Source organism: Lates calcarifer, linkage group LG11 (assembly GCF_001640805.2).
Source record: "Lates calcarifer isolate ASB-BC8 linkage group LG11, TLL_Latcal_v3, whole genome shotgun sequence".
In the NCBI taxonomy this organism is placed as follows: Eukaryota; Metazoa; Chordata; class Actinopteri; family Centropomidae; genus Lates; species Lates calcarifer.
The window spans coordinates 9,630,228-9,655,007 of NC_066843.1; the positions used below are offsets into that span (position 1 = coordinate 9,630,228).

At 39.7% G+C, this 24,780-nt stretch overlaps 3 protein-coding genes across 4 annotated transcripts; 2 read left to right on the plus strand and 1 right to left on the minus strand.

Moving 5' to 3' along the window:
* The first annotated feature begins 277 nt into the window (after positions 1 to 277).
* Positions 278 to 9,480, plus strand: LOC108902747 (ethanolamine-phosphate cytidylyltransferase). 2 transcript variants are annotated; one of them, XM_018704739.2, is made up of 13 exons: positions 278 to 642; positions 5,450 to 5,538; positions 6,037 to 6,198; positions 6,340 to 6,406; positions 6,527 to 6,611; positions 6,689 to 6,730; positions 7,373 to 7,505; positions 7,708 to 7,790; positions 7,896 to 7,973; positions 8,074 to 8,139; positions 8,234 to 8,299; positions 8,409 to 8,497; positions 8,609 to 9,480. In XM_018704739.2, the coding sequence occupies exons 1-13, from the start codon at positions 512 to 514 to the stop codon at positions 8,721 to 8,723; spliced, it is 1,206 nt and encodes a 401-aa protein (XP_018560255.1). In that variant the 5' UTR covers positions 278 to 511; the 3' UTR covers positions 8,724 to 9,480. The 2 variants fall into 2 exon arrangements, with proteins under 2 accessions (XP_018560255.1, XP_050930103.1); XM_051074146.1 differs by having other exon boundaries at positions 279 to 642; positions 6,689 to 6,729; positions 7,357 to 7,505.
* Positions 9,481 to 10,832: 1,352 nt separating this feature from the next.
* LOC108902666 (guanine nucleotide-binding protein G(o) subunit alpha-like) lies at positions 10,833 to 21,872 on the plus strand. Its single transcript, XM_018704611.2, is given in 11 exon segments — positions 10,833 to 10,985; positions 11,450 to 11,585; positions 11,666 to 11,757; positions 11,902 to 11,994; positions 12,157 to 12,317; positions 15,782 to 15,910; positions 19,017 to 19,110; positions 19,112 to 19,147; positions 19,301 to 19,372; positions 20,646 to 20,733; positions 21,473 to 21,872. Coding segments are annotated over 11 exon segments (1,131 nt in total). The 5' UTR covers positions 10,833 to 10,946; the 3' UTR covers positions 21,664 to 21,872.
* Positions 21,873 to 22,473: 601 nt separating this feature from the next.
* LOC108902667 (neuropeptide B) lies at positions 22,474 to 24,675 on the minus strand. The gene is made up of 2 exons (XM_018704612.2): positions 23,930 to 24,675; positions 22,474 to 22,839 (listed from the first exon to the last, which is right to left on the minus strand). The coding sequence occupies exons 1-2, from the start codon at positions 24,185 to 24,187 to the stop codon at positions 22,711 to 22,713; spliced, it is 387 nt and encodes a 128-aa protein (XP_018560128.1). The 5' UTR covers positions 24,188 to 24,675; the 3' UTR covers positions 22,474 to 22,710.
* Between the last annotated feature and the right edge of the window lie 105 nt (positions 24,676 to 24,780).

Sequence of the window (24,780 nt, forward strand, 5' to 3'; positions counted from 1 at the left end):
AAAGACGCCTTTGGCAAATAGCCTGTTATTTCTGTGGGAATCCAGATATTGTCACATGACAGTGGAAAACGCCGCTATTATGTAACAACATGTCGGCTGCGTTCACCGGCACCTCATCGTACGATTCGACCTCTGTGAAGTGTGCCGCAATAAACACGGAGCTTCCCGTTTGAGCTTTTCAAAATAAAATTCAGAGACATCCGCGATGTGCGGCACTGGGTTTTATGATTAGCTCTCCCTCTCTTCCGCGGTTTATCTGCTTTCTTCTGTAGACTTGACGCACCGAGCGTCGTGCGTCGCCGGTAGAGGAGGCGTTGGCGCATCGCATTACTACCGCTGCTGCTGCTGCTGCTGCTGGCTCTGCTGCTGCTGCTGCAGACACAGAAACCGGCTGTCCTGCCCTGAAAAAGAGGGGGCACACAACCGACACGGTCCGTTCACCATCTCGTTTGGAGGGAGTCGCCCCGTAGCCGAAGGTTTCACTTTTAAGAGACCACTAACCAGCTTCAGAATGATCAAGAACGGACATCACCACCACCAAGTGAACACGGCAGCCGGGAAAGACGCAGGGACGACCCCCGGCGCTGCAGCGTGCAGTCCCGAGAAGAGGAGGCGAAGAATCCGGGTGTGGTGCGATGGCTGGTGAGTTTACTTACCGGATGACTGTTCGTGTGATGAAGATGCAACGGCATCGTCTGTATCGTTTGCTTCGTGAGCACGTTTGAATGACTATGTGTCTGTCTGCCACCGGGACAGGCCTGCTGCAGGTTGAAGGGCTCACACAGGACTGCTACTTAAGTCACCAGAGATACCACTAGACTCAAAACTTTCAACTGAATATGCTGTTGTATGTATCATACCCTGAGTGGTTTAATGACCTGACAGGTAGCCATTGTATTTCAGGACTTACTACACTACATTACTTTTACTATTGTTACTGGGGCATCCTAGCCTCAGTTTTCTCCTCAGTTCACACATTATTACATAATAAGATCTGAACAGATTGATATTTGTTGCAGTATTTCATCATAACTCATTATCACGTAGAGCCCACTAACCATGACCAGAATAACATTTAAAAAAAGAAAGAAAAAAGTGTCTGCCAGTGAATGTATATTAATGGAACCACTGACTTGCACTGTATGCAGGATGCTTTGTAAGTTAACAGGTAACAAAACTGTATCAGCAGTGATTCTGTTGTGTGTTCAACCTCTTTAAAAGCCATTCAGTGTCTTCACAAAATTACCATGTTCAACAAAGCACACAGAAAACCATTGTCTGTATCTTGTTTTCTCATTTCTTTTAACAGTATCATGTGATGAATGACAACAACAAAAAAACAAACCAAAAAAATCGTATTATTTGAACTTGTGGTTTTATTGATATACCTATTTTAAACTCCAAGTTTGTCAAAGTACGCAGTAAACCAAAAGTAAAACCTGTTTTATGAGTGTACACCAAATAAGTCAAACTGCCACAGAGATGTTTAGTGGGCAGTAACAATGTTTGAAAGTATGGTTATACCTGTGAGGCAAATTAGTGTTAACTAACGGTACTGGTAAATGTATGTCACCACATTTTCAAATTCTGCTGTATTTTAGCAGAGTGCAACACAGGTGATGGATTAAAGTAAACACTTGGCTTTGAGAAGGGCAAGGCCAACCTTGGAAATTTAGCTCTTTTGTTCAAATCAAATGGAAAAAGAAACTTGTACAGCAAAGATAAGAACAAGCTGTATTAGCTCTGATCCTGCACCTCAGTGTATAATATCATATTTCTAATTTCTAAGGAAAAAAAAAAGTTTATCAATCGCTGCACACAAACTAATAATCAAAGAGGCGAAAAGTGGCTGAGTTCTGCTTGTAATAATCTTGTAACTTTGGTGTTAGTCCAAATTTTGATCTTCATGTTTTTACTTGGTACAATGGGAAAATCCTGTGTGCATTTGGGCTTATGATTGACTTTCAGAACCTATTGTGCCATGCCAGATAAGCACCAGCTTCCAGTTAAAACATTTCTGTTTACCCAAGTGGAGACTTATTGTCCTTGTTTATGTTTGGAGACATGATGGGCCACTCTTCATGTGACAGGCAAGCCTAATGATTCTCCAATACACTGAACAGGTTTGATGGACTGGTCTGGGTGGAGTTGGGTTGAGCTTTTTTTTAAAGATTCATTTGAGGTATTAAAATGTTTCACAGTGTCATCTAAGATGCATCTATGGTTCTCTGTCAACACTCTGATATTTCAGTCACCTCACCTTGACACTTTGTAGAGAGTCCAATATAAAGCTGAGCTCCCCTGAAGAGTATCAGCAACTGAAGAACATGGAACACCAAGGAAATTACACAGTGACTGTTAAAGGGCAATTTCATCCAAATTACAACATATTCATAAAGAAGATTTTTATTTTTATTTGAGAAGTACTGAGCTCGCCGGTGTTCAGACTTTTGCCACAACCCCAAAACAATGGATTTTGTTCTGTGGTGCTCATGGCATTGAAACATGGCATTTGAAAAATTTGTAAAACTCAACAACAATCAGTCTTTCCAGAAACAATGTCCATCGACCTCGCCCAGAACAGTTTTGCATTAGGAAGTATTTTCCACTGAAGCTAGAATATAATGCTAACAGTGAGGTCCTTGGCTTTCATCAAAAGTCAACTCCACACTGTTTTAGTAGTTTAACCACTACCGTCTTGAGTTGGCAGCAGAGTTGTCTGCTGTAGATATCTCAAAAATTTGAGTCAATCGCCTACAGCTGCAACAATGAAATGATTAGTCAGTGGATCAACTTAATCACCAACCTTTTTGATAAATATTAAATTGTTTGAGACATTTTTCAAGCAGAAATGACAACCCCTCACCCCCTCAAATGTGAGAATTTGAAGCTTTTTCTTGTCATTTCTGATCTGAAATCTGAAGGTCTTTTGGGCTGTTGGTTGAATATATGTCACCATTTTTTATGGTTTTCTGACTTTTTATAGACAATCAATCGATTAACCCTAGACATAACCCTTTAAGACGCCAGGCTACCTGATCTTGGGGAAACACCAAGCTTTGGTGGACAGAGTCTGGCTCCATGGTGCAGCGGCAAAATAAATGTTTTAAATTTCTGCGTATGAAGGCCAGGATTATGGTGGCTTTCTCTAGTAGAATTCCTGCCATCTAGGTGTGGCTGCCTATCCATGGTTTGATGGCATGTTGTGGAATATTTGGGATGCCAGAATATTAACCGGTGGGCTGAGCACGCAAAGAGAGCCAATGTCAACAGAGCTCATGTCATTAACCCCTCTAACCCCCTCCAGCCCACACCTGCTATGACGGCCGTAGCTCGGGCGGCCGCGCCTGTCACTGAGTGCATTGTTCCGAAGCCTTGCTGGACATTGGCATGCTCTTGCTGACATCCAGCATTGTCAGCAGTATGAGAGGAAAATTCCAAGGAAAGGGCACCGTCACTTCATCTGATGAGATATCTTTGACCCTGCCCCATTTCTTTTTCTGCACAAAGCAGCTTTCTGTTCTTATTTTTCACCCTGAAAAGAGGCAATTCGGGTTAAAGATCTGTTGTTGAAGAAGCATCATCAAGGAAGCGGTTAAAGTCCACTTCCACTGTGTATCTGCTGAGGTGGTGTGTACATAAAAGGCTATAAACATTCTATTTAAAGCTTCAGCAAAGCCTCAGTCTGGTGTAGCTCCTGAGAAACTTAGGTGCTGTTTGGGTGTCCACTAACAGCCTGCACTAATTAATATTTTATCATCCCACACCGTAGTACTGTCATGATCCATCCCTGCTAAAAAATACAACAGGACTACGGTGACATGCACCTAGCTAGTATAACAGAACAAGCAGCCTCCCGATGTTATGTAACTCTGTCTATGTCTCAGAGTTTTCTTCTCTTTTCATTCACCTCCAAATACTCCCCCCCTCTTGCTACATTCTTCTGGCCCTGCGCTATTGCCTCAGAGCCTGCACACATGGATCCCATTTCAGCAGATTGACAGCACAAGACTCAGAGTAAAACTCTTTGGCTTCAGACGAGCTTTTAAAAAAGCTTGTTTTCATGGTCCACCTTTGGGCATTTTGACAAAGTCTTGGCTATATGTGAATTACATAGACGAGCCCAAGAGTCTTGTAATGGTGATTTTATTTATCTCAGTGCACTGAAGTGGAGTCCAGGCTGTTTTCAGTCGGGCTGTGTATAGTGACATCGCGGTGAGGTGCAGATGCTGTGTTTCATTAGCACAGCTTGGGGCTGAAAACAACATTGGATTCTGTTCTGTTTTGGCCCTGTACATACTGTAGTTTTGGCAGCGCTCATCTGTTTTTTTATTGATTTTTGAGGATGCTATCATAGTATTGGTCAACATGTTACACCTGGGAGCACTGACGTGTGATACAAAGTACTAAAGAGAATACAGATGCCAATTTAAATGTTTTTTCCCCTACTTTTTTCCATTTAGCACTCGTTATTTCATCATTATTGTGACTGATGGTTATAGTAGCTACGGTCACTGAATGTGTACAGTTCAGGGATCAGTTTCTAATAAACTCAATACGATCGTCAGTGATTCCTGCTGTCGCTTTCGTCAGCCAGAGCATGTTCATCTTTTATTTTTGTGCATATTATATGTCAATATCATTTTCAAAGTGGAACAGAAAGAAAAATGATCAGACTGATGTCAGCTGTTGGTAGTAGTGATAGTGATGGAAGGCTAATGCCCATCTGTTCTCTATTACAATGCTAGATTACCACATTAGAATCTCAGTCTCCAATCTGTGCTAATCTAATTATCCACAGATGGTATCATAGGTGGGGAGGGAGGAACACACTGCAGCATTGACTTTTTTATGTTGAGACTTTGATCAGATATCTAGCTGATCATATGATCTGCGTGGATTACGCTGGTGGGTTGATATTAGGAACGCTGGATCAAACTGGTAGTTTTGCACATTTTAGCCTATGAACTAAAACTGCATGCCAGGTAGTGACCCCTTTTCATTTCTTTCACACAATCCTTAAATGAACTATTTTTAATACATAGTTACTTCAAGGTGCAAACACTCTGCCTTGTCAGTGCATTCAAGAACAGTTTGGCTTCTCAGTGATAAAGAGTGGCTGCCATTTCTAACTTTGTGAATAGAGCTTCAGAATTAAAAACCGGAACACAGCTCTTATCCAGTACACTGTGTTTTATTCACCAAATGTTCTCCAGTATCTTGCTGTCATCAGGAAATAAAGCATGGTGTACTAGAGAAGAGTTGTGTGCCTTGTTTTAATTTTTAGGAAGCAGTGGTTGCAAAACCTTATTACTGTAATTCAATAAATTCACATGATGCAGATGGGATTTAAAAACAACCCCCTCCTGCAGCTACTGTACTTCACTAAGACAGTGTGACTTGTGTGAATATTCATTTTCTTTCTTCTTATGTTTTTTTACCCTACCAGCTATGACATGGTGCATTATGGCCATTCCAATCAGCTGCGACAGGCCAAGGCCATGGGAGATTACCTCATCGTTGGAGTGCACACAGACAGTAAGGCTCAGAACCAGTGACACTCATAGTATAATCATTGTCCCTCAATGGAAACCGTCTCTTGGGTGCATTACCAAGAAGTCTAGCTCATCTCTGTCTGACTTTTTTCATGCGTGGTTCTGATATTTCTCTTGCCTGTACCTGCTGAATTAGGGAAGGCATGGCACCTGTAGCCTATGTACATTTTCTTCAGTACCCATTATTACCAGCCAGGCACCAGCTGAGTCCTGTACACTTAGGAGAGGTTGTTGTGACAGTAGTGTAGCAACTCAGCAATTGCTCCTTACCCTGCTGTGGCACAGTGGGGCATTCTGACATTGTTATAATGACCCAGAATGATTTCACAGTCAGGGCCAGCAAGGGTATCAGCGACCTTCCCCTCAGCTGAAGCGATAATAAAATATCTCAATGAAGTGACAGAAAGTGATTCAAATGGAGATTCCTGTCTCTCCCTCCTTATTAATCTCACTCTGCATTATCTATGTGTTTGTTTTCAAGGCGAGATTGCAAAGCACAAGGGTCCGCCTGTCTTCACTCAGGAAGAAAGATACAAGATGGTGCGGGCCATAAAATGGGTAGACGAGGTCGTGGAAGGAGCGCCTTACGTCACCACCCTCGAGACCCTCGACAAGTACAACTGTGACTTCTGTGTCCATGGAGGTACAGAATATTGCTACATGATATCTTTGTTTAGACACACAAGTATGAAGCAAGACCACTGATTTTGGATCTGTTATCAATGGATACAACAGGGTTAAATTGACTTAAGCAAGCAGTGTGTCATGGGTGCTGTTGTTTCAGATGATATAACACTAACAGTGGATGGTAAGGATACATATGAAGAAGTGAAGAAATCAGGACGGTACAGGTGAGCTTTCCTTTTAAAATATGCATCAGTTAATAATAACAGTCAGGATTGGATGCTGTCTGTGTGTGTGTGTGTGTGTGTGTTTCATAAATTGTTACACTGTGTGTTATGTTGTTACAGGGAGTGTAAAAGAACCCAGGGAGTTTCCACCACAGATCTGGTTGGCAGGATGCTGCTGATGACCAAAGCACACCACAGCAACATTGTGAGTACAGTGTTATTCTCTCTCTCAACAATTTCAGTTAGCAGTAAAAGCTTCATTAACTCTTATGTTCTCTTTAGGATAGTTCAGACTATCAGCAGCACACAGACAACTTTGGAAAGGTAGGTACCAAATATATTTCCAGCTTATTATTATTTTTGATGCTGTGATCATCACTTTGTCAGTATCAAATCCTCGGGTTACGACCAAACTCTTAGCTGGCGTATGTTTAAAAGCTCATTCTTGGCTCTTCAGCTTCCTCTTCCTCTGTTTTGTCATTCAAGTTGTCAAAGTTGCCATGCGGGCCAGATGTCAACCATTCGCTAAACAAAGGCCATTACTGTGGACCCACTTTATAATCAAGTAGCGAGCCTTGCCAGTAAACAGTGAATGCCACTTCTGTTCCTGGATGGGCAAAGTGACTTAGAGTCAACATGCTGGGGTTTTAAATAGTGTGAAAGCAGAGCAGTAGAGGGTCTCTTCACATTTAAGACTGGAAAAGTAATGCTGTGAATTCTGGCCAGGGCTGAATAAGCAGTGGGGGGATATTGTGGGACAGCTTTGAGTTAGCTGCAGGCCAAAGGTGATATTACCAATCACACCACTGGGTGGCAATGATGCAGCACAAGAGTTTACTCTAGCCCGGCCTGCTTAAAATACTGCAGCAATATTTTTGTCTGTGCCAAAGTGCATGTGTTTTATTGCTACACTTTCAATTTGTACTCATTATACCTGTTTCTGGATTATGGGGGTCGCATGGTCAGAAGGGCCACAGTCCCTGGACGGGGGTCTCTCAGTTCCTGCAGACTTCGCAGAAGATCATCCAGTTTGCCTCGGGCCAGGAGCCTCAACCTGGAGACACTATCATCTATGTGGCAGGAGCCTTTGACCTCTTCCGTATCTTTTTCATGACCACCATAGAGAATAAGTTAGATTTTTGTGAACATATTCTTAACTTTTTAATCCAAATACATGAGAAATTTCATTAATGCAGTCTCTGTAACTGTACAGTAATTTATCAAAGCAGGAGTAGTGTGAATAATTGATAATTCTGTGAACTGTTACCAAACAATCAGCTGTCACCCTTGACTGTCGCCAGACATTGGCCATGTGGACTTCCTGGAAGCTGTGCATAAGCTCGCAGAAAAGCCATACATTATAGTGGGGTTGCACTTTGATCAGGTGCGTGTCCTGCAATTTTCCTTTCATCTGTGTGTCACATTTACTGCCTCTATGAGTCCAGTGGTGGCATTTTCTATACATTTCCACTTTGTTCATATTTTTTAGGAGGTGAATCGGTACAAAGGGAAAAACTACCCCATCATGAATGTCCACGAGAGAACACTCAGCGTCCTGGCTTGTCGAGTGCGTTCCTCTTTGTGCTCATTCTCCAATAGGCAGAGTGCACTACATATACTGTATATCTTTTACATATATGATTGATTTATGTGTGCTTTTTTCACAGTATGTGTCAGAGGTGGTGATTGGTGCACCTTTTGCAGTCACAAAAGATTTGCTGGACCATTTCAAAGTATGTACAGGCAGTCCTTTAACTTTCACCACTAGATATGAAGTTCTCATCAGTCAAAACTGAATAAAACTTTAACATGGCTCTTCATCTGCAGGTGGATCTTGTTTGCCATGGAAAGACAGAAATATACCCTGACAAGGATGGATCTGACCCTTATGCTGTAAGACTATAGACACTACCACAAACATTTTTAGAAAACACCTTTGTGGCATAATCTACAGTGATGGTGCACCACATTCTTTTTTTACAATTTTTTCTTTCATACTCAGGAGCCCAGGAGGAAAGGAATCTTGCGCACTGTTGACAGTGGGAATAGCCTCACTACAGATGCCATTGTGCAGAGGATAATCAAAAACAGGTATTATATCTGCTGGGCAAAGCAATATTTCTCTAAATATATAGCTGTCTTGCTGCTGGAATGTGGATGTGCTTAGTATATGCTTTTCCTGATATACTATGTGTGATTTAGGTTGCTATTTGAAGCGAGGAACCAGAAGAAGGAGGCCAAAGAAATCGCTGTTATCCAGGCCATGAAGCGACAAGAGGAGGAAAAGACTAAAGAAAGAGCCCAGGCTGTGCTGTAGGAAGCTGCCACCTGCCCCAAAAAAGGCACCATCAACTAAGTGTCATCATAACACTGACAAGCTCAATTAATCTCATCTCATGTACAGTTAAATCAACCCTTTTGTAAGTGTTCCTATGACACCCTCCCCACACCATCTTGGCTAATAACAGCAGCCCGTTTGTAGCTAGAACGGCATAATCTGCTGTGGGATAATCAGGTATACAATGTGTGTGTATGTGTGTGGAGGGGGAGGGGGGTCCTATGTGTATTAATATATTCTATATGCAACTACATGTTCACGTCAGTCAAGAAATCAGACATATAACTATTGAGTTTTGAACAAAACAATTGAAAAACAAAGCTAGAACAAGGAAGATATCTCCATGTCTTCAATTGTCTAATTTATGTCTTGGGTATTTTTCAGTCCTCAAGTACTTTTTTTTTTTTTGATAAAAAAAAAAACAAAACATTTTTAAATATTCTATCATGGGATTTGGGCATTTAAGGAGCAAGTGTGGGCACCTGAGATGTTGGTCAGGCATTGAACTATAGCAAAAAGGATGTGATGTGTTATTTCCATGGGGCTGTTGCTGCTTTCTGCCCAGCAATGGGCTTAGCCCCTCCTCAACTGATCTATCTTTGTATATACTGTATGTACTGTATGTATGTATGTATTATAAAAGTGATTACAGGCTCTCTGGAGGATGCTGAAACCACTAGAGAATCAGGAGAGAAAATTTCCCTGTTTCTGCAGTTTAAACTTGGTTTGCTTGGAAGTGAGAAGGTGTTTTGATTTGATGGACTCTCTCGGGACCTCATGTACATACCAGATCCTGCTCCAGACTGCACTGACTTCTCAGAAATCATCAGAACTGTTCTGTTTTTATTGATAGAGCAGGTTTTTAGCTCAAAACTGCACACTGTCGAAACCTGCACGCCTGGCCTTTTGACTGCAATTTTTTTTAAAACCAACACTCCTTAGATTCATCCTAATATAGAGAACACGACAGAGTTTTAACAGAATGCTTTTAACTTTTAGTTTTCATATAGTTTTCATTATAGTATTATGAGGGAACTATGGCAGATGCTCAGTGTTGTTAACTTGACCATAATGTAGACCTCTTACTGTCATTTTTGAACAATTTAACCTCTGTCTCTATATCAAATGGGATTAAATAATATATTTTTTGTAGATGTATATTTTACTCACCTCTTCTCCATTAACTACTGTATAGACTCATATTGTTTAAAAAAGCATAATAATATATCTGTATGTCAAGTTGGAATGTATTCAGTGTAGGCTATAATCTATATGTTATTGACAACTCCCAGTTGACAAATACTGTAGAAACTGATGGGACTACAGTATATTATTTCTGACAATAATAACAATTTAATCTGAAAAAAATGTCTGTTGTTTTGTTTTCACCAAAACAGAAACTGTCTGGGTGTGGTAGGATTGTCGTGTCTAATTTATTTCCTCAGTAATGAGCAGGCTGCACATTAGTCACATTATGAAAGGTAAGTTCATGTTTTAGACACAGAAGTGACCTTTGATCAGAAAAGATGATCTTAATTTTGCAACATATGACTCATACTGAGCTCATTAAATGTCAGGCCATTAAGATTAGATTATTTTAGTGGCAGACTGGGACCCAGCAAAGCTCTGTAAGCTTTTTTTTTAATTGTAGAGGAAAAGTTTGCAGGAGATGTATTGTGACTTAATGTGAAAATTTGTTCGAACTGAAAGCATAAGTTAGTCTACTCTTACTGTAAATATATAAATGATCTAGAACCACAGGCTCATGTTGGCCAGTGCTGTTGATTAAACAAATCATGAGTGTACACTCATTCTAGTACAGAAAGCAGCTGGGCATGACTGGTGACACTCCCATGCAAAATTTCCAGATTTGCTTCTTGAAAGCAAATCTGTGTAATAATCGAACTGGCATGTATACGTTTTCCTATATCTTTAGACGTCACCACACTTGTTAGGTAAAACGTTTATTTTGAAGGAAATGTTGTTTTTGTTTTTGTTTTTCTTTTTCTTTGAGTCCGTTTTGTCCAGACTGACTTGAAAGCAGCACTGGTTTTAAAACACAGGCCACGCACACCTGCTTCTAAATGATCTAATTAGCTCCTCCGCCTTATGCTAACGCCGACGCCCTGACAGTTCTTTGGATTTGTTTGCATTTTGGGCCGCGAAACAAACGACACACCGGCGTGCAAACCGAAAGCAGTGATGTTTTGTTGTCTTAATATCTTACCAGTCCCATTGCAGGTAGAAGCTACTTTCATTAACTTGTTAGATTCGTTTACAACTCCTCAGAAACTTGAGGAAATCTGGGCAGGGTTGTTTAGCTTCATAAACAAAGTGTGAAAGGAGAGAGAAAATTCATTAGAATTTATGGCTTTGAAGGTTTTGCTACTGGGGTGGGACTGTCTATAAGTAATTGTTGGACATGTGATTGATATTTGTCATGAATTTATAGAAAATAAAATCAATCTGTTGTTGTTATAGGATAAAACACACCACCATATTGGCTACTAGTCCAATTCAGCATGGCAGAATCAAAGAAAAAAAAAAGGCCATAAGGGCACTTTAAAAACCCTCTAAATCAAATATGAAGTGGTATTATTTATATATCCTAAAGGAATAATTGGCTATATGAATAACTGTAGTTAGCGAAGGCCCATAGTTTCCTGGTTGCATGTGAAAACTCATGCATGTGAATTCTTCCTTAGATCTGCATGGGAATGTGCCTTCACCAGGACATTACAGAGGAGGGTAAAAAGGCTAAACTCCAGAGCTCTAAAATAGAACAAGACCTTTGTGAACATGCCAGGACTGAGATGAATGTGGTGAAAATCCTTATGCTTGGTAAGTTAAAGCCATTTACATTTCTAGTAGTTCATCATGTTGCACTGACATTTTTTCTTCTTCACTGGTTTGTGCATCAGGAGCTGCAGAGAGTGGAAAGAGTACTCTGATTAAACAGATAAAGATAATTCACAGCCATGGCTTCTCAGAACAGGAGCTCATCAGTTTTAAGGTAGTGAAGGTCGTGAAGCAAACGAAGCATATTCATTCATTTTCACCCCAGAATATTGACATTAACTGAACAAAAAACAACATGCAGCATCACTGATATCACATCCCTTGTGTGACAAAATGTTCACTGTCATTTTTCTTTCAGCCCGCAGTACTAGACAACCTCCTGACCTCCATGAAGTTTGTTCTTCAAGGAATGGGCATGCTGAGGATAAACCTTGCCAACAAGAAGAACAAGGTGAGGAGATGATACCGAAGGTTTTATATCAGGTTTCATCAAATCTGCTTTTTATTTTGGGGGTCCACTTTTCATTGCAAAACTTTCTTTACCACACTAGATGTCAGTGTTTATCTGTAGAAATATGAGTGTCCTGTTCTAGTAATATTTTCTGCCGCTCAGGTGCACGCTCGTTCCATCCTGTCCTGCAGCCAGTGTTTGGGGGATGACCAGGAGCTGCTTCCTTTCGTGGCTCATGCTTTCTGTGCACTGTGGGCCGACCAAGGGGTGCGAGTGGCCACGGCCAGAGGTTATGAGTTTGACCTGAATGACTCTGCACTCTAGTGAGTAGCATGACCTTAAATGATCTGCACAGCACAACACCACCGCCCAATTATGAGTGACAGTGATGGAAATGTCAAGGGAAATTGCCCAGTAAGAAGCATGTCGTCACATCTTGTCAATACAGAGCAACGGTAAAAGCAAGTGCTGAGAATAACTCATCTGCAGGAAATGATTCCTGTGACATTTGTGGAATGGGTGGCTTAATTGGGACCAAATTAAAAAGCCCTGCTCACAGATATTCAGGAGGTTGGGAATTAGGGCAGAGCAGATAAAAGAAACAAGTAAAAGCCAAACAACATCATACCCATGAAACTGTAGGTTGGAGGGACTTGTGGAAGAGGTTTTGTTGAATCTGAATAATACATTTCATGGCAAATTATGTGAATAAATTATGGAACAGAATTTATCCAGAGTATATAACCAGTGTGTTTTTCTCCCCTCATCTGTGTGTGAGACATTTTTATGTTTATATGGGTAGAACAGGTTTTTCCAAATGCTGTCCTTCGGCCATGCAATAATGCCCTTTCAGTTGTTAATGGGAAAAAAAGCAGCCTGCACAGTGTCATGAAATCCTAACCCACTACTCTGCATAGATCATTTGTTGAGAGTGTGTGTGTTGAATCATCAGCTGAGAAGTGGATTTTTGAGTGGAATACATTTTGCTAAATGGCATTATTGGTAGTGCTCCTAGTTTCAGGCAATTATTTTGTTATTTGAAAATAAATAAATAAATAAATAAATAGCCCCCTAACACATGTAACACCAGACACAAGCCACAAGATTTATGGTATTTTGTATTTGTGGTGAATAAAGAAAAGTCACAGAGGAATGTGATAATAAAACAGAGGTCAGGATTTAAACACAAATCTGCATCTAAATTATCCAAGACAAACATATGTATGTACAGGGGAAAAGTGTAGGGATTTAGAAGGTAGAAATTGCACTGATCGAGACTTCAGGCGGCAACTATGTTCCCTGTTTATTTTGTACTGTACACCTGTAAGCTGCTGTACCTCCAAATTAAAATGGTTATCATTAGACCTTTTTAAAAGCTCTACTTCTCTTCATCCTCTGCTAATTTGATGACTTAGTCATATAGCTTTATTAAGATTCCTTTGGTGTTGGTGATTTAGCCACTGCTTGAATTGCTGGTCACTTATAAACAACAACACAAAATGATGTATTGTGACCACTGTTGCCATTGCTTGTACTCTTAAAAAAAATGAAGGTGAAGGTCAGATTTTTCTGTAGTTTTTATTTTGGAATTAACTTATGAAATAAATGGACTGTATGTATGGGTCCTTATCTCAGAGGCAACAGGACAGGAGGGCAGCCAAGTTAAAAAACATACTCTAGCTGGCCAGACAGAGAAAGACGAAGATGTGACAGCTTCATTATCGGAACTCAATAAGGTTGGGAGGTGGAGGATGATATGAAACTCGACTAGTTCTCTTTCAGTGTTCTCACTCTGCTGGACCCCACATTGATTTCTCCCTCCAGGAATATTGGATTAGACTGTGTCGTGACACACTTGACTTCCCCAGATCTGAGGGCACCTTGATGTGTGAAATGACTTCTTGGACATTAGCTTCGGCATGAACTGAACTGTTACTGTTGCTAAAAAGAAATGTGCAGTTACAGGAAGTTAGCTATTGATGTAATCTGTGTGTTTTAGAAATCCATTCTAATCAGGCCAAGCTTCATTAACTTGAATTCACTGCTGGTGAGAGATGGAAAATTTCTAAATGGAAATCAGCAGTTACAATTACATAGAAATGCATTGTCGGGAGATGTATTTTTGTGTTTTTAAAATGAATGATGTTGATGTTGAATGAATGTTGAAGTACAATATGTTAAGCTAACAGAACTACTGAAAGGCAGCCCGTTTACATTTATGCACGAAACATTTAGCTTTTGTGTACAGATCCATGGCTTCATGCATACCGATCATTAAAACAACTAATTACACAAAGATAATTTACACTGGTCTGCAGTGTTAGGCCAGCCCCAGTTTCACAAAAATAAAATATAGACTTTTGAGCCTAACAAATTAGCCACCTTACCCCCAGGCTAACTCAGCACTAAGAGCCATGTTTCCATGGTAACAATCAATGACACCTGATGACTAGTGGCACCAAAAGAAAAAAAAAGAAAAAAGAAAAAAGTAATGAGGATGAAAAGGGTAACCTGTTGGAAATACAGCAATGACAGTCTGTTTTGTTTGTCCATGTAAACTGTTTTGAGCCTGACTGACGAGTTAGCAGAAGTCACTGAGCCCTGCTACAGCATTACAGTTCTGCACTGCTCTGAGATTTTATGCACTGAAAGTATTTTGTGTTGTTACACCTTTTTCACTGATTTTTTTTTCCCCCAGTAAAATACTGTAAGCTTCTTTTTGAATTCTTTCTGAAGACAAATGTTTTCTGCTGGGGTGAAAATGATGAGTTGAGTGGATGAGTGGTTTGATGTAGTTGCTCAGTCTGTCTTGTGCAAAATACGACTTCAGATGTCTAGAGGTCTAATTCTTCTATCAAAGCCATAGTCAATCAAACTTTGTGAAACCAGCCCTAGGACATGTCTTACTGTGGAATACCTAACTTGGCAAATATTTTCATGTTCACACACATTGACAGTATAAAATAATTGTTAAAAATGTAGTGTGTTTCCACAGTATGACTCACATGTAACAGATCTGCAGTCAGTGTTGCAGGTAAAGATGTTGTCTTCACTCTGGTTTGTGCCTCGCTCTGTATACATATGGTGTAGCTCTAGTGTTGCAGCAGGAATTGGTTCTGTTTGATTGTAGCCTCTCTGGGTGTTCCAGATCATACTAACCCTGAGTGTTGTGGAGACTGGCCAGCATCTCCACAGCTATTCTCGTTGGGTCATCTTGTCCCTATTAGTTACAACTAGAGCTCCAAAAACCTGACGACATTCTCTGCAGCTCACAGTGCCAATCTCTGTGGACTAAATGATTAGAAACACCACTCGGTATAACAATTCAACAGCACCACAGATTGCAGCTTCCAAAACGACCATAAAGTTGAATGAACATGCTCCCTAAAACAGTTTCAACAAAAACTGACCATTATACCCCTCAAGGAGGTAGAAGTTGCAGGGATGAATTGTTAGAATGTATTCAGTTGAGCTTTGTGCACCTAATGACAAATGTGCCGACATTATAGCCAAATAATGCTCCAAATGACACAGGAAACTTGGTTGTGCCAGTGAGTAGTATTTTAGTGCCATTTAAAAAAAAAAAAAAAAAAAAAAAAAAAAGTAAACCATGTCACAACTTCCCATTTAAGAGGCCTAAACGTTGGTTGTCTTGGCCTAATATTGGTAAGAACTAGAACTGATTCAGATTTTCTTTCAGCCTTGAGGAGACGCATGCCTGATTGTTTAAGTCTTGTCAGGTCACCAGTTAGTGATGTTTCTTGTTTTCCTCCTATTACCTCTCCAGTTTCTTTGAAAACATGAGTCGAATCATCGCTCCAAACTACGTTCCCACTGAGACAGATGTTCTGAGAGTGAGAGTGAGGACCTGTGGAATCATTGAGACGCAGTTTCAAGTCAATGAAACAATTTTTCGGTAAGACTTATTAAAATAAGTTCAACAGTGGATGCAATATGATATACTGCTGCACACAGGTAAATATAACCTGTGCTGGCGATGCCAAGATAATGCCTTATATTAAGTTCATAAAAGTAGAAGCTTTAATGATTCACATTGAGCTCACCTCCCTGAAAAAATGGGTATCATATTTTACATTTATTGTCAGAGGGTCGATTAAGTTCCTGAATATGCACAGTTAATATTAAAACAATATTTCACCTTCTTGTACTTTCGAGGGACAATTGAACTCTTTGCATCTTATACATTTACATGAACAGCCAAGCTTTTGATGTGTTGCGGCGTGAAGCGTTAGTCATATTCCCTTGAAACACTTTACTTCAATGAAGAAATCGATTATAATCTGGATATTAAACCTGAAAGCAACATTGAATGTGACCAGGGGGATATACACTTCAGTACACACACACACACACACACACACACACACACACACACACACACACACAGAGTGCAATATGTACAAATACAGACAGTAACTAAAACATCAGGCACAAAACTCAAGATGCATTACAAGAGACAGACTAGGCTATATGGTGAGCCATAAATACATTTTATGTGCCTGTGATACATAACATATAAAAAATATACTTTTTAATGTGTATATGTGATGAGTTGTTGGTTTTGTGCATTTTTTGACACTGCATAACAATGTTTAGATCAGGGTTTGCTATATTGCTTCTGTTACATGATCTACCAGTGTGCGCACAAAGATGCACATGTGTGTCATGAGCATGATGGTGCTGGTGATTAGTTTGCTTTGTAACAAGGCATGTAAATGGATGGCTTATCAGTATTCTGCAATTTTGTCTCTTATTGAACAACTGACTGCAGATAGACAGACAGGAAGCAATGGGAGAACCGAAAGGCCATAATTGAATTGAGGACGCTGTAGCCACATGGCATGAATGTCAGAGACTCAACCACCAGCCCCTAATTTAACAGCCCGTAGCACACAGTATTGTGACTTCACATAAAAGTACAACTAACAAAATGTTTCCTGTGGTGCGTTGCCCACAGGCACATTTCACATCTCCGTAAGTTGTGTTTTACTTTACTGATGGCCAGTGAAGGAATGGAATTAATCAACATTAATGGCTTGGATTGAGATTATTTTCCATCCTAGTCATGGAGTTGTCATATATGCTTTAAGATGCTGCTGTCTGAGGAAGCAGCTTTGTGAAGGCTGTGGAGACTCAGCCTCACCACCAACTCTTGAAGGGTCCCTGACGAAAGCTGAACTCCTCTGAGCTGAGGGAGGCGGCTGCCTGGGCATGACTCAGACATGAAATATTGATGGTTTCACTCTGCTTGGTTATTCCAGGAATAAAATGTGGAGGAAGCAGAGCCATGAAACACTGAAATCCCTCTCCTCTTCCCCCTTTCAGCTTTTGTTTTCAGAGTAAGCAACCATTCATGATGCTCCCTGCGTCCTGTCCCTGTGCTATGACAGCATATACTGCATGATTAAATATAAAAAACCGAATCCATACTGAGCGGGACGTTATGAATATTGCATATACTGTAGCTTTTTTTTTTTTTTTTTTAAAGGATAGAATTACATCAGCATGCTTAACTCAAATTTTGCAGCACTTTTTCCAGGATATCTGCAGGCTTTAAAGTCATAAAAAGAATTCAATTCAGCTCTCTCAGCAAAAGGCCTTAAAAGGTATTATCTTAAAGATAGAATCTTAAATTGCATGTAGATAGTAACAAAAGTTATAAAATTAATTAGTTTCATATTGTAATTGGAAACATTATACACCAATAAACTACAAGTGGGATTGGCAAGACAGTGGATTCTGCTCACAGGAAAGTGTTTGATGCTTTTTGTAGTGTTTCAGTCAGCATCATCAGGCTTGAAATGCTCATGCTTTAGGAAGCTCACTGACTCCAAATTAACTTTATTTATTCTTTAATTAGTTAATCAAACCCTCAATTTTCACTTATGTCACTTATGTGGGTCCAGGTTGCATTGATTAATTGATCCAGCTGGGAGGGACTGACAGAAATTAGTATATATGTAAATTAACTCATGCACACAAATAATTCTAGACCATATTATCCCTGCTGGTTTTCTGTCAATCTTTGACAGCTATAACTGTTGTTTTGATGCTCCGTGCAGTAGTTAAGATTTTTTGTCTGCTTACATAAAGTTATATAAAGTGTATCTGCTTATTGCCTTCTGTCTCCATGTTATTAAATTATAGGTTTAAGATGTTGTTATATTATTGAAAACTTGCATAACACGGTTCTAATAAACCTGTCTACAACTGCTTTGGAGCGAGTTTGCTCATCTCTTGGGCAGATTCCAACAAATAGCTCAGTTATTTCCTCAGGTCTTCCAAGTTGTATCATTTTATAGGTGTGATCCTGCTCTTCCACTAAATCTGAAAACTACAAAAGCCTTCTTGTGGTCATGGGCGATGACTTTTCTTTTCTGCAGCACAGAAGCTAAAGCTGTCAAATACCACACTTATTGTCTGCCAGCTTGTTAAAACTGACTCTTGACCCAGGGGATAAATGCTTCATTGCCTCTGACATGACTAGTGCAATCATGCACCTGGAGACTGTCTGACTGACTCATTACCTGTGTCACCAAGACCCCCAGCTTCACTTAGTGCCAGATTGTATTTGGAAATAGATTGCCCCAATATTTGAGAGCTAAGATTTTTTTTTTTTTTTTTTTCCTAGGTAAAAGTTTGGTCTAGATGGTAGTGAGACTGGTGGTGTCAGTAAAGTTATTTATGAAACATTATTTTATAGTAGTTTATAGTTATTTTGAGTTTTAATTCACATGGAATGTTTTTCTTTAAACATGAAGTTATGTCTGTAACATTCTATAACTTGTGACCAATCCCTGGAGAGTGTAGCACACTTCTGCTCTCCAGTGGAAGAACAGCATCTCTTTACTAGATGGATTACAGTGATTTCAAAAATGGAAACATAGAGAAAATCATGCCCAAATGTCTTCCTCCTCTTGTACTTACTGTCTGCAATCCATTGTCAGCTCCTCATTAGTTGAATAAAGAAATAAACGAGGTTTTGTTTTGCTTGTTGACAGGCTGTATGATGTCGGGGGCCAGCGGACTGAGAGGAGGAAGTGGCTCAGTTGCTTTGACTGTATTCAGGTTGTGTTGTTTGTCGTGGCCCTCAGCAGGCTACGATATGACACTGATGGAAAACCCCTCAGTGGTATGAAAAAAACTGATTGTAATCACATACAGTGCTGATCAAATGTAATGCTAAATTTCTTTTCTTACGTGGTAAAATTAGCATGGAGTGCTGAATTTGGAGCAAAGTTGATCTACTTTTTCTACCTCTTTTTATCCATGTTTTTACTCATAGAATCAGCTGCAAGAAAGTCTTGAACTTTTTGCATCAATCTGCACCAACACAGTCTTTAACAGCACCTCACTGGTAAGTTTGTTTGCACTTATTTTACCTATCTTTCTTTAAGATTACTATGAATGTGTTTAGAATATAATAAGGTAGCACTACCTGTGTGTTAGTCTGCCTGCTATGTCTATGAGGGTCGACTGAAGCTCTGAGTGGCATTTTGGTAATCATTCATGCCAAGCAGACAGGGCACTACCTTGCCATGATTGCATCTGACATATATAATTAGCATACAAGCTCTAATTGAGATGTAGGGCAGATGATTTCTGTTTAGTAAGTTGGCTGTGAGCACTTTTTAACACTCAGTGTAATTGGTTTGTTTGATTTCTTTCATACTGTGAATTTGTGGGAATATTGATGAACATGACTGACTCACTTCTTGGACACTAGCATTTATTGTGTTTCTGCACTTGATTAACTCAAGGCATTTAGGGGGAAGCTAGCCAGTTTTTTAATCACAATTATGAAGAGATGAAGATACTCTATAAAGGTGGTATGAAATGGTAGAACAGTATATTGACAGGAGATGCCTTGAAATCCACCCATCATGTAAACCAGTGTCTGATCTTAAATGGATTTAATGGCCATACAAGGTCAGTGGAAAGTATTCTCACATGTTATTCTAAGCCAGTGTAATAAGAGAAGAATAAGTCAATAACTACAAAAATGGAAAGATCAACAGACTTTTCCTCTTTGTTTCCCTGTTACCTGAAGCACTGCTCTGTAAACTGCACCAAACTGTATTGGTTATACTGTTTTTCTATGGTTATATGATTCCTTTTCTTTAAAAGCTCAGGAAAAGGCATCATGAAGCTGTTATGGGGCTTTAAAAATAGCTTTAATACACTAAGGCTGGCCCCACCTTTCATCGCTATTTTATGTTTTTATGGATTAAACCTGATACACATGCTATGTATTGGTGTGCTTTCGCTCTGGAGATGTGCACTTCTTGTTGATGGCTGTCTACAGAGCAGCATACTCACTGTATGTTGTCCTTTGTGAACAAATACATGTACATACATTTACAAAGGATGTTATGATGCTGTTGTTGTAGCTCTGTTGGACCAGGATGTTTGCCTTTTTATATTTAGGTTTTTGTACAGTAGTATAGAGATTTCAGTTGTCATTTCTTACTTTGAAACTTAGAATGTTTTTGACGTGTCTACCTTCAAGGCAATCAGTGATCAAAAACAGCTGGTGTTAAATGGTGCTGCACCTCAGTGAGATAATAATTTACTGTATTACCTGTATTTTGTTACTGCTGATGTATTTATTCACATTTTTGCTGCCACAGATTCTATTCATGAACAAAACTGACCTTTTCCGGGAGAAGATCCTTCATTCTGGAAGACACTTGAGATTTTACCTTTCTAGTTATGCAGGTATGCTGTAACTACGTGTTTGTACATTAAACTTTCTTGTGTAAATGTGTTTAAGGTCTTTATACATACAGAGGTGGAGTTGTTTAACTTTTATTACCCTATTCTCAAATTTCTCATGAATGCAGTTACTCATCATGTTCTACGTGAATCTGAGTATGACATACTCATTTTTCAGAAAGTGCCAAAAGTAGTAGAAGTAGAAAATTATTAGATATCACATCATCAGTCTTGAGAATCTATTTCAACACCATCTGCACATCCAGTGTGTGGCCCCCGAACCCAAGCTTGAGAAACTGACAAAGTATGTGCGATGACGTGTTAAGGCATTGTTTTCTAGCTCTGGCTCAACTGTTCCTGTACCTCTCAAGAGATTTCACTAAACTTGGAAGTATTTGTTGAGGATCTTGGGTCACTGCATCCTCCCTGTCCATTGGGTAATCAGAATTCCTGCTGGCCAGAGATTGCCAGTGTCCACATACAGTCCTGTGTTTATGTTTGCATCACTCATTCTGGACTGATCATCTTCATACATATTTCATGCTCATTCACAGTAACTGAGAAGCAAACACTTGATGTCACTGCATCATGTCATGTTTGTGTATTAAGGGGTTGAGAAGGAAAATGTACAAATAAATTCTCACCCAAAGCCAGTGTCTTGTTCCATAAATATCAATATTTCATGACTTACTTGATTGAACTCCGTTTGATATGACATTTTTCTTCCTTCGTCCCAATATAGGAGCAGATGGTGACGTGGATGCTGCAGCCCACCACATCACTGCCATGTTTTCATCATGTAACAGCAGTCCTGACAAGCCCGTGTACCACCACTTCACCACGGCCACAGACACCACCAACATACAGGTGGTCCTCCACATGGTCATAGATCAGATTATCAAAGAGAACATAGCAGCTGTCCAGCTGCTGTAAAAGTCTCTTGAAGACTGTTTTTAGATTGTGTTTTTAGTTGTTTGCAGCACTGGAATTTAAATTTAATCACAGCAGTTCTGTGTATAAATGTTTTACCATTTAAGATAAGTTATTTAAGTGGCTAATAAGACAATAAGCTGCACATTCCCCATTTTCTTTTAAAAACATTTTAAATAAAATATTTATTGATAAAAATAGCCTCAACATTTAATACAGTTGATTAAATTTAATCCCCCCTTTTTTAATTTCTCAAATTTGAACACATTTCAAAAACATGCAGACATTTCCTTGATTCCAAAGGGAATCAAGGAAATGTTGCATGATAGATACAACCTTGGAAAAAAAACAAATCTTTTTTCCTTTTTTCCCTGATACATTTAATGCTTCTAGATGATAAATGACTAAATTGTTTTTTAATCTTGTAATTTCAGCGAAGGGCTTCGAGATGATTCATTTATTAATGAAAACTCCGAGCAAACATCGTACATGACACTTAGAGCTTAAAGATTTAAGACAGTTTTATCATAAAATGTGACTGAAGCTCTGAGTGGCTTCTTGGTATACATTCATGCCAAGCAGATAGAGCACAGTCTTGCTATGATTGTGTCTAATTGGCATACCACGCTCTAACTAAGATGTTGGGCAGGTGATTTCTGTTGAGTAGGTTGGCTGTGAACACTGTTTAGCACTCAGCGTAATTGGTTTGTATGATTTCTTTCATACATAGAATTTGTGGGGCTACTGATGATGAACATGACTCGCGTGTAGTTTGACATTAGTAATTCAGTAATTTCAGCAGGGGGCTGCAACATGATTCATTTAATGAAAACTCAGATCAAATATATACATTAATACTTTTACAGTTGAAAGATTTAAGACTGTTTTATCATAAAGTCAATACATAAATAGGTGAAATAGTAAATGAAAAGTAGCATATCTTCCATCTAGTGTGACACCTGTATTAAAGTTAGAATAATGTACAGTTTTTAAATGTCACGCCTTCAGGAAGTAGGCTTCATCATCCAGCCCAGCTGTTGGCTTCACTGCTCAGTCCCCTGCACAGTCTGAGGAGTCCAGAGAGAGGAAGACATCTGCTTTGCACTTGAATGCACCCTTGATTTCCTGGAAGAGTTCACAGCTCTGCAGATTTGGTGTAATGTCTTTGATACAAACAGGCTGTTTGGAAAGAAACAGACAAATGATGCAGTTAAATTAGAGGGTGCTTAAAGAACCTTTAAATTCTGTACACTTGAATCAGACAAACAACAAAGTGTGATGGTTGGCAAATATTCCTGCAGCAAACAATAGCGTGCTTATATGTACATCATATCACCAGTTATTTATCTCCTGTCAGTTCACGACAGCATTGTCATGACTAAGCACATTTACTCGGGTACTACTTATAGGTCAAATACTACACTTTGTACTTGGCTACATTTGTGACCGTTGTACTTGCTAGAAACTTTGCAGACTAAGATTTCACAAAACAGTAGGATCCATTATTACAGATAAAATAGCCCAAAACTGTATAAAGTAGATAAAATTGGCTTGACCACCACCAACTCCATTAAAATGCTTCACTTATACGTATCAGTAATAGAACATGAGTATAATACATAACAATAGAATTTGACAATGGCCATTCTGCTGCAAAGTGAGTATACACAATACACTTTCATGCAAACTTTAAGTGCGAGACCTTTGCTGGTAATGAAGTAGATTTTATATCGTTGTGCCTACGTAATAAGAGTCCAAAGACCAAATGTTGTCGCTGCAAATCCCGTTTTTCTTTAGACTTTCTTGTAGTGTAGTTTCAGTGGTGCTGACCGAACAGCTCCTCCCTGACTGAAGTGACCATGAGTACAGGAGAAAAGAATCTTTGCTTTTAGAATAATATTTATACATTGATTTAAAACAAACATAAAAAGTAATGGCTCTGTTGTGCTATAAAGATGGTTTTTGCTATAGGAATGTAACGAGAAGTAAAGAGCACTACAACAACCAGACTCACTATTAACAACCGGACTCACTATTAACTACAAACAAGCAAGCAAGCAAGCAAACAAACAAAAAACCTTGAAGATCTTGTCCCTAAAGTATTTTCACTTATTTCCTGCCTGTGTTGTTGTGTTATGGTCAAAATAACCAATAACTGATGTTTTGCCATTTTACAGATTTACACTTTTGCGCCCGTGCGCCATGCGTAATGCGTAATGGCAAGCCTTTCCAACCCATAATACGCTGATAAAAATCGATGACCACTGACCATCGTCTTCAGGATGAAACTGTGCGGAGTAAAATCAGAAAACACGCTGTTGGTCGCGGGCTCTCCGCTTTCCGAAGGGTCCAGTTCCGCTCTCCTGACGTACGGCGACCTCCGGATACCGGACAGCAAGCCGGACGCCCTGCCCACCGAGTAGTAGCTTGGTCCGGCCACCTGCTTGTACCATGCCTCCGCCGGGCTGCAAGCGACCAGCGCGAAAATCACCACGATGGGGAAGATGAGTTTAGCGGGCATCTCCATGTTGACCACTGAGGCTTGGTGCTGGGCGACTGGTCCTCCTCGTTTTCACCACTCACTGCTTACATCTTCGTTTTTAGAGTCTACTTATAGGGACCCCGTGATCGCGCTCGCAATTTCGTCAACGAAAACTGCCCCGGAGTGGGCGATTCACATCCACTACAGAGAAATCCTCCACATAGGTTAGAGCTTCTGGGGAACATTGAAATATTGGTTTGAGATAAAATTGTTATCCTGTTAGAAAATCTCGCTTTTAAAAAGATAATCTACAGCATTTCAGTGTCTCGTTGCCTAAACAATGTGAAAAGTTTTATCATCGCCTATCAAAAGAGAGAATGCAAATAAATTAGACTAAAACATACAAAATGCTCAAGCACTTATTCAGCAGTAGTAACACTTGGTCAGTACACGGTGTCACTGTGTTGACGAAAAACCCTATAGAGGTCTGAAGTGTTAACTTTTCCTCCACATTTGAAAGTACTTTGACCACAACAAAGTAACATCAGACTGTCAGACTTGCACAGGGCATGGGGGTTTTCTCTACAGAGGGGCTGGTTTCATACATCGTACATTCAGATATAGGGAGCTGAAGCGAT